Source organism: Athene noctua, chromosome 2 (assembly GCF_965140245.1).
Source record: "Athene noctua chromosome 2, bAthNoc1.hap1.1, whole genome shotgun sequence".
Lineage (NCBI taxonomy): Eukaryota > Metazoa > Chordata > Aves > Strigiformes > Strigidae > Athene > Athene noctua.
In genome coordinates this window covers 121,882,445-121,892,668 of record NC_134038.1, presented here as the reverse complement: position 1 = coordinate 121,892,668, position 10,224 = coordinate 121,882,445, and the positions used below count along the sequence as shown (strand labels likewise).

The 10,224-nt window shown below is 50.0% G+C and overlaps 1 protein-coding gene across 2 annotated transcripts in view; it reads left to right on the top strand.

Annotated features, from left to right (window-relative positions):
- Positions 1 to 6,165: 6,165 nt before the first annotated feature.
- GPR158 (G protein-coupled receptor 158) overlaps positions 6,166 to 10,224 on the top strand; it is a 203,835-nt gene continuing 199,776 nt past the window's right edge. For both annotated transcript variants that reach the window (XM_074900127.1, XM_074900126.1), the window contains exon 1: positions 6,166 to 7,190. In XM_074900127.1, coding sequence (XP_074756228.1) covers positions 6,319 to 7,190 — 872 coding nt within the window. In that variant the 5' untranslated portion in view covers positions 6,166 to 6,318. The remainder of the gene's footprint in view (positions 7,191 to 10,224) is intronic.

The following is a 10,224-nucleotide window of genomic DNA, read 5'->3' as shown; positions in this document are numbered from 1 at the left end:
TCAGTAAGGTAAAATTCAACAGAGACAAATGCAAAGTAGCACCCAGAGGAAGCAAAGCTCAAATCCTCAAATAAAAATAGATAATGGATAACTAGAAAGCAATATGTTTTGAAAGGTTAGGAGGATTACATAGCATCACAGACTCAAATAGCAGTCAATACTGTGGTAAAGGTGAAAAAGCAGGCAGACCTCAATATGGGGTGTATTAAAAGAGAATTTTGCATAGCCGTGGAAGAGGCACAGCAGGAGGCCTTGTCTGGTACACCTAGAGAAACAAGCTAACAAAATGGAAAATCGAGAAGAGAACAACAACAGTTTTAGAAAGCATAATTTGTTAAGAAATCTGATTAATTTAGCCCAGATAAAAGAAAAAAAGGAGTAAGTCAAAGTCGTCTTTTGCAGACATATACTAGCTTGTGGTGATTGTGCACTGAAAAGAAGAAAGCAAAGAACCAAAGAAAGTAAAGAAGACTTTGGTATATTAGGTGCTAAGGTGATGAAACCTTAGCTAGGTACACTTGGTGCAAAGGTGATGAAACCAGATGTGGAGTCCACTTGACTGGAAGTTGTCTGAGAGAAAAGTAGATAAACTTGCCAGAAACAGTTGTGCATTGTGCTGTACATAATCCTGCCACAGTGCAGGAGTGCTGTACTGGGTAACTTCTGTGAGATTCCTTCTGTCTCAGTGTTTCTAAGAAAATATCCAGTGGGTTTGAAGTATAAGTGAACATTAATTGACAGGTAAGCTCCTGCTGCTCCTTCCATCAGCTTCTGAGTAAAAACTTCTGTACCCTGCATTTTGGTTATTTCATATTTCTTTTTTTTTTTTTTCCCTCTGTATTGGGTCTGGCTGAACTGGAATCGGTTTTCCCCTATAGCAGCCCTCACGGTGCTGTGGTTTATGCTGGGAGCTGCAGGGTGTTGATAGCACCCTGGTGTTGTGGCTGCTGCTGAGCAGTGCTTACACAGCACCAAGGCTCTTTCTGATATTTTCCCCAGTGGGACGGGGTGGGCAAGATCTTGGGAGGGGACACAGCCAGGACAGCTGACCCAAACCGACCAAAGGGATATTCCATACCATATGACGTCTGCTCAGTATAAAGCTGGGAGAAAGGAGGAAGGGGGTGGGGTCACCCTTGGTCCTCCGAGGCAACTACTACGCGTATTGGAGCCCTGCTTCCTGAGAAGGCCAGACATCGCCTCTTCATGGGAAGGAGAGAATAAATCTGTTTGCTTTTGCTTCCGCGCGCGGACTTTTGCTTTGCTTTGCTTATATTAAAACTGCTTTTGTTTCACCCACAAGGGTTAGTTTATCTTCTTTCCCCTCTTTACCCTGTTGAGAAAACAAAGGGAAGGGGGGGGGGGGAAGTGATAGAGCGACTTGGTGGATACCTGGCATTTAGCCAGAGTCAAACCATCACACCCTCTGAAATATTTAGGTGATGGCTTTAGTTCATTTGTGAGAGGAAGCACAGAACTAACGAAGCCTGGTTTCCAATGGATTTGTGTTCACTCTCTCTCTCACCCTCTGCTGCAGAAAACCCAGCATCTCTCCCAGCGCCCGCGTGCTCTTTTCATCGTATATTAAAGCCCTGTGGCACTGTGCCCACCATCGAGTGTCACCAGCTCCCCCTTGACCTTCTGAGTTCCCTCCCACTAGCCCCTTCCACTGTTCCCTGTCTATTGGGTAGGGAGGCAGCAGCACATGCTCCAATGGTTCTGGGGTACACTTACACTTATTGGCCAATATGAGCAGCCAAACGAAAGACCAAATTGACCATGGAACTCTTGAACGCACTCTGCAGCTTTTCCCCCAGCATGAAAAAGAACATGGGTTGCTTTCTTTGATCCAGCCGTGAGTTTCACAACATTTGTAGAAGCTTGCAGAAACTTTGAGACCTTTGCATTGTTGACAAACTTAGCTGAAAGGAACTAATGGGATCAGGAGTTACTGGCAGACAGAAGGGACTCATCCGACAGACAAAAAAATATGACTGCAAGAACATTATTTCTTTAGATAATCAAGCTAAAAGCAAGAATACTTTTACTTTAAAAGGACACTATTTTTAATGTGTTTTTGAATACCATAAGAAATGATTTTGACAAACATTGTATTTCTGTTTTGTGAGGGAAATACGACACATCATTCTCAAAGTTTTAGCAGTTAGTGAGTATACTCTGTGTATCACCTAACCAGTTTAGCACAAAAATTAATACATAATTGAGTTTTTAAATACATTTCAAAACTACTACAGTCTTTCCTTCATTCAAATTGGTTTTAACAACACAATAATTTTGATGCTTCTAGCATTTCAAATGGTTCAGATAAACCAGGATCTTTCTGTATAGGCCACACTTGGAGAAAGTAGGTTACACTTACTCTAGTCTGTTAAAAACTGCTAACATTTTGACCACTATTTTTTCTACACTGTAATTAGACTCAGGTTGAACTCACACGACATCTGAATGCAGACTTGTGGTGTGATAGGTAATCGCTCGAGAGCCTTCATGTACAGGTTTTTTGGTACAGATTTGTGGTACACCGCAACTGAGAGAGTTGTAACAACTCAGAAGTATGTGGAACAGCAGTCTGATGCCTCCTGATTCCTTGCTGGTGGATGGTTTGAAGTAGCACCTCTGGCAGAACTGAAGCAGAAGCAGAGGAAACATTATTTAGTCACAATAATCTTGTGTCTCAGGGACTCCCAGTCCATGTTCACATTGTACTGGTCACAGGTCAACAGATCTCTGGCACAGTCAACTGATCACAAATGACAGGCCAGAATCATCAGTGCATTTTAATATTAAAATAAAAATACAATGGTCAAAAGTTCTTACATCTCTTCCAGTCCTTTGTAGTATAATATAAATAAAATATTTGGTGGATTTCTTTAATCTAAGAGGATACTGTCTTTCCATATTGCCAGTTCCCTGGGCAATGAACAGTAGGCTTTGGGTCCCACAGTATAGTTTTTACAAAGCTGTAAGGAGATGCACATTTGCAAATCTGTTTGTGTTTCACACTGGACCTGGCTACACGCAGTAGCTATTTGGGAGCCAGTCTGAAGTGACTGCAGGAGGAAGCCCTAGAGGATCAAGAAAGACTATTTGAACCCTCTGCGATGCAGCTGTGCAAGGCTGAACAACAAACCTGGCACTGTTAATGATGAGAAAGTCCTCCAGCTAACCTCTCATCTTCTCCCTCTGACTCAGTAGCAGAGAGCACAAGCACAGAGCAAACCGATGAGACAGGAAAAAGAGAGACATCTGACACCGAGGTAGGGGAGAGAGTTCCAGCAGCTGGAGTTTTGCCCTGACCCATTTGGGTCTTTGCTCCTGGCAAACCTTTGGGTTAAGACCAACAACTTCTAGGGGTGCTGGTGAAGGATGAGGGGGTGGGGGAGCGGTGGGTGCTACTGGAGAAGGGTATTTGAAAGGACTATGAGGAGATCGGGAAATAGAATGAACTTACTACGCAGGTACATTAAAGGGATATTTGATTAGCCTGAGAACGTGTGAACTCGGCCATTTATCAGGCCTAGTGCAATTTAGGTAGGTATTAATAGTCAGGCTACAGAAGGGGAAGTGAATTCCCATCAGGGAACTGACCTTTCCGTTAGAGCTGCCCGTGACAGTCAGTAAAGAGAATCAGCACAGGCGCACTGTTAAAAAAAAATGCTTGCTTATTTGTGTTGCCACCGATATCTCCCCATGTAACTGATCCCATGTCAGCTTAGCTCAGTCCTGACAGCTGCCCTGGTTCTCACTTATCCACAGCAAGCGATGCGTCTTTAGGTATTTGTTCAGTGCAGACTGGGAAGCACAGGCTCCCTGTGCTGTGCTAGACCATAAATACCAGTTTCTGAGTTGCTCTGTACATGCAGTTTCTAGATAATCTCACAGGCTATTCACTTGAGGGAAAGTTCAGTACAAGTAAATTATTCTTAAGCAGTGAATACCTTATTCAGCTGCATGTAACGAGGAAAAAAAAAAAAAAGTGTAACTTTCTCTCTTAGCCACATGTGGTATTATAATTATTAAAGGTGATCATGGGCAAAAATAAAATGCATTATGTCACTAGGATATATGGACTGCAAATGTAATTTACACTTAGCTATATTAGAATGACTATTCCTTGAAGTATATTTTCAAATAATTCTAAAATAAGAGTATGCTTTAAGGAGCAGATATATCTTGGTGGTGGTTTAAAATTAGATCATATATTCTGCACGACTGAAATCTGCTCCTTATAGGATGTGCATGCACATGTGCGTGTGGGAGAAAGAAGAAAAAAAAAAAGATCCTATTTTACTACGCTTTTCATCTGCACTTCTGAATTCCAAAATGGAGTTTTAGATTAAACCAGAATGGAATTAACTGTAATTAGATTTTGCTGTGGACCGCCACCCTTTGCTAACTGCCTCCTGTCACGAACCCCTCATCCAACAGGAAGGTATTGAGCAGGTGAATACTTCTGCCACAGAAGATGCACAAAGTGAAACATATGTTTAAACGCTTTGCTAAACTAAACCCGTATTACTGATCACGATGGCCCTGTAACCGATGGCTTATCTGGAAAAGCCTAACTAAATCTTCAAGGCATTTGTGTTTTTCCAAGGGCAGTTTCAGCAGAGCAGGAGAAAGCCGGGTGATCAGCCAGCGCTGCTTCGGCTCCACGCAGGTGCTCTGCAGGTCAGTGTCGAAAGCCACTGGATTAAGGGTTTAGTTTTGAAGACAGCAGTAGGAATTAGCATCTTGGAGTTAAAACACCAAGGGGAAAAAAGCAGGAAACATTATGGTTACAATCAGCCAGGTGCCGTAGTCGAAGGGAGAGGGAAGCGGCTCTGTTCCCATTACGGCAGGATGCGCTCCGTGTTTGGGCCGTGAGGCGAGGGAGACGCGTGGGGCAGCCCACGCGAGGAGCCCGCGGAACGCGGCCGCACCTGCAGACGACGGGGACATCTCGGCCCGGACGCCCCAGAGGACCGAGCTGCCCATTCCGACCCAAACGCTGTGCCCTCCCGCCCAACTCCTCCCTCCCGGGGCAGCCCGGCCGGCCCCACGCGTCCTGGGTGGGAGCCGAGGAGCAGACCTGCGCCTCCCCGCCACCCAGCCCCACGACCGCTTGAGGCGCGGGCGCCTTCCTCCCAGCGGCGCGCAGCCCTGACAGCCACCAGCCCGCGCTCTGCGGATCAAGCCGTAGCTGCTTCTCCCGTCCCCCGCCGACGGGGTGGGAGGCGGCGGTATTTTTAACACCCGGCACCCCCCCGCCTCCTCCCCCCTCAGCCCCAGCGGCCGCTGCCCGGCGGCTCCCGCCGGCGCGTAGGCGCAGAGCGCAGCGGCGCCGCCCCACGCCCGGCCGGCAGGTGTCGCTGCCACACGCGGCGGCCGAGCCCCGCGCCGGCCCGGGCGCGGCGGAGCCCCCGCCGGCCGGTTCCCCGCCCGCCGTCCCTCGGCCGCGGGCGGGGGGGGTGTGGGGCTGCCAGTATGTGCGTGGGGGAGAGCGGAGCGGCGGCCGCTGCGGCGGGCGGCTCCCCCGCCCGCGCCCAGAGCTGAGCCGGCGGCAGGTGAAGCGAGGTGCCTCGACGCCTCTCGGCGGCGGCGCCGCCTCCCTCCGCGCGGCACGGCGCCGTCCTCCTGCCCCGTGAATGGCTGCCGGCTGACTGACAGGCGAGGCGGCCACACGGGGCGGCAGCTGCCTGGCGTACACCTATAAGGGCCGGCGGGGAAGGGGTGCCGGGCGGTGCGCGGCCGCCCGGTGAGCAGCCTCCCGCAGCCGGGGGCGGGGGTCTTCGCGGCGAGAGCCGAGCGCTCCCCGGCAGCCGCCCAGCCCCGCTGATCCCCGCAGCAAGTGGCAGTCCCGCGCCCCCCAACACTCCCCCCCCTTCCCCCACCCCGCCTCCGGCATCGAGCGGCGCCCGAAGGATGCGGAGCGGCGGAGTGCGGGCGGCGGCGGGGCGCCGCGGGGGGACCCGCCGCTGCGCCGGGCGCGGGCGCCGCCGCCCCTGCGCGCTGCGCTGGGCAGCAGCAGCTCAGTGAGCGCGGTGGCCGCGGCGGGAGGAGGCGCAGGCGGGCTCGCTGCGGCCGTCGCCGGAGGGGCTGCCAGCCGCTCCGGGCCGGCGGTGGGGCTGCGCGGCGCCCGGCGCCGGGGAGGGCGCGGGCGGCGCCGCCACAGGTGACGCGCGGGTCGGGGGCCGCGTTCCGTCCCGCCGGCGCTCGGCCGCCCCTGCGCGTTCGTGCCCCTGCACCGCGGCCGCCTGCGCGGAGCCCGTCCTCGGCCACTTCGCCGTGCCCGCGCGGCCGGGAGCGCCGGGGGATATGGCTTTGCTCCGGCTCCTTCTCCTCCTGCTCCTCGCCCCGCGGGGGCTCGGGGCCGCCGCCGGCCAAGGGCAGGCGGTGCGCGGCCGGGAGCGGGCGCTCGGCGGGAGGCAGCCTGTTTACAACCACATCAAGAGCCGGGAGCCTCCGCCGGCCCCGCGGAGCCGCTCTACGGAGAGCACCATCTTGGCGCAGCGGCTGGCCGAGGAGGTGCCCCAGGACGTGGCCTCGTTCCTCTACACGGGCGACTCCCGGGAGCTGCGGCGTGCCAACTGCTCCGGGCGGTACGAGCTGGCCAGCCTCGCCGGCAAGTCGCGCTTCACCTCGCACCCCTCCCTGCACGGGGCCCTGGACACCCTCACCCATGCCACCAACTTCCTCAACATGATCCTCCAGAGCAATAAGTCGCGGGAGCAGAACTTGCAGGAGGACCTGGAGTGGTACCGCGCCTTGATCAGGAGTCTTCTGGAGGGGGACCCCAACATCTCTAGGGCAGCTATCACTTTCAGCACGGAGCCTTTCTCCTCCACGCCCCAGGTTTTCCTCCAGGCCAGCAGGCACGAGAGCCAGGTCCTCCTGCAGGACTTGTCCTCCTCGGCTCACCGCCTGGCCAACGCCTCTGTGGAAACCGAGTGGTTCCACAGCTTGAAGCGCAAGTGGAGGCCCCATCTGCACAGGAAGGTCTTAAACACGGGCCCCAAAACTTTGGAGAACAGCTGGAAGAGGCGGGAGAGCTTCACTGCTGATAAGAGCCACATCAGGTGGTCCTCGCCTTACCTGGAGTGCGAGAATGGGAATTACAAACCTGGCTGGCTAGTGACTCTCTCGGCGGCTTTCTATGGGCTGCGGCCAAACCTCCTGCCCGAGTTCAGGTAGGAGGAGGGTTCCTCTGCTTGCTTTCTGTCAACGAGGGGGTAGGATGGGTTTTGGTTTTGCCCCTTGCCCAGGGAAAGGCACGCTGTGTCGGGAGTGACCTGATCAACCCTTGCCAGATGGGCTGCTCAGTCACAGCGCAGAGCAACCTCGGGCCTTCCGGTTGAGCTCTACCTTCGTGTGCCTTAGGGAGCCGTTGCTCAGTAAAAGAATCGCTTTCATCTCCATCTGTAAGACAGCGTTTGCTTTACCTGCTCCCATTGAAACAGGTGTGCGTGTGGGTTACGCTTCTGGTGTGCTCCTGGCGGGGAGAGCAGCAGTTGCCAGTAAGAGTTTATTTCTGACTGCAAGAGGAAGATGTTTACTGAGGTGTTATTTCTTACTACGCTTGCATAATTAAACCTAGCTTGACCCCAGCTGTGATTTTAACCAGCTGGGAACCAACATTGTTACGCTGTTAAACTGCGATTTCTGGTCTCCAGAGCACATCCACGGTGGGGTGCTCAAGCCTGGTCAGTACATTTGTAGGTAAATAAGTGTTTGTGACTGCAGTTCTGTCATAGCGCATGTGGCTACAACCTGAACTGGCAGTAGGAAAGCTTTCCTTAGGACATCCCTTGGTTACATAGCTGTGTGGCTGATACCTAGCATACATAAAGAATTGCTTATTTTGTTATTGCTGTTGCCCCCGGGACTTTGCCACTGGGCTGCGACTAGCAGAGAGGAAGATATAAAAAGGCCCATTCTTGTGTCTTTGTATTTTGACAGTAAAGAGGGATTTGTCCAAAGAATGAGAGCAACCTGTGGGGTATGAGAAGCCGGATTTTAGTACTGGCACTTCTGTGATGGGACTCACGATTAACTCTATCCCTTGGGGAATGCCCACTGCCCAGAAGCAGCCAGTATTTGTCAGGGGGTGAGAGGGGAGCACAGAATTAATTGGCTTTGTGCTGCCGATCAGTAGTAGGTAAAGATAGATAAGAACACAACAGATACCAAAGAGGTTTTGCCACACCTAGGTGGCGAGGCAGTAGTGTTTGTGAACCCTGGTTGTCTTGGTTTAGTTTGAAGTCCATTGGGATGAAACCGGTATGAATGCAGTTATGCATCCTTAGGAAAAAAAAAATCTCTTGAAGAGAGAGTGACTGCTTATTTCTCTACTGAATTACCTTTTGCCCTAAAATTTTCACACTTAGGGGGCTGGTAGGGTTAAGGTAAAATGAGCTCATCTGCAGTCTGGCTGTTGCTGAATTCCTCTCAAGACCAAAGCCCAAGAGTAGCTTTACTGCAGAGCTCTTCTGGATCCTAGCAGGGAGTCCAGAAAAGTTCAGGAACTTCTTGTAGATCATTGAAATGCAGTGTTTCATGCTTGATGAACTTCAGGATGCAGATGAAAGCTAGTGTAGGCTGTTACCCTTTTGTTGGGGATAGAGGTTCTCATAACCCGATGAACCACCAGGCGGGGGGTGGGGTGGGAGCCACTAACCAGCTGTCTGAGAATTTAGATCTTGATATAAAGCTTAACTCAAAGAAGCTTCAATCTTGACCTCAGTGAAGAGAAAAAACACATCTTTAAACAAAAGAGCCAAAAGCTTCAATCTCAGCTCTGTTCTGTGATGCCAGGAAGCATCTCAGTTTCAGCTGTGTTAGCTCTGCTGTGCAGAACACCCCAGGTCCATTACAGGTCCAGTAACACTGACCAGCCAAGGCAACCAGTAGAGGTCCTCCTGGGTGCAGTACAAAGCATTTCCTCATCTTCCCAGCCCCTGTTTACCATGTGGGAGTCACTTCAGTTGAAGAAATAGAATAACCTGTTGTAACCCTGATACCTCAAAGGGCATCCATTAAGCACATCTGAGCTTGGAGAACCTCCTCTTACTTAGAAGATCTGGCGATGGAGTATGTTGTTGTGCAAGTTTAAAGTATTGTTTTGCTGTTGTACTGAACAGTTAGGACAAAACTAACAAAAGTTCTGTTGTAGCAAAACCAAAGATGAGTTGGTAAGCATTTTTAAGAAAATGGGTCAGTATGTTTTTGGTAACAAAGGATGAAGGTGAAACAATTGTATATATATGTATGTATTCTGGCAAGGCTAAATTATAGTTTCTGTGTTTCTAGTTTGAGGTATGTTACATGAAATAATGGGCTTCTGATAAAAGTTTATTATGTGGGATATTGAAAAAGTAACTGCAGCTATGTAGGAAATACTATAAACGACATATACTTCTTCCAGGACTTGTGAAATGTCTTAGTATTTGCACAATATTTTCTATACTTGATAGACATACAGCCTTCTTAAGAGAAGTCGTTTGAAGTATAAGCATGAAATATAAAAATGTAAAGTCTAACGTAGTTATTAGAGCATTAATATGAATTACTATAAGTTGCCTCTTGAAATGAGCTTTATTTCTTCTCACCATCTGTCTTTGAGTGACACAATGGTTTAACTTTAAATTCCTGTTTAAGGCCCGTATGGTAAAAAGCAGGATGTATTAACCTCCATCTTTTGAGACAGCTACATTGGTTATCCCAGCAAAGTATCTCTGAACCATCTGTTAGGAACACGTTAATGGATCAGTTTACATGCTCCTTCCATTTAATAGTCTGGTATGAGGTCATTGATGGTAATTTAATGCATGCCCCTTTAATTTTCTTATAACAGTTCGTACATTCTTCTTTGCTGACATTAGGTTTATGGCATGGTATGTTAGGGTATGAGACATTCAGTAACGTGTTCCTGGAAGAGAGTTCTTTCAGATTATGGAAGGAAAAGCTGTTGCTCCTACTCCTCGGTATCCCTTCTGTTGCAGTAACAAATAGGTATGTTGTGGTACAGCAATGGGAAGAGTTTAATGAAGGCAATACTAGTAATTACTACTGTTTATGTTCAGTACATGCTACTACTGCAATGCTGTTGTCAGTGACCTTCTGAAAGTGCAGCAAAACCCCCCACCTTTGTTCTTCACATTGTGAAGGGTTATAGTGCCTTTTGCCAGAGGAAGTGAGTGTTGCAGGTAGGGGGGTCTTGCAAAC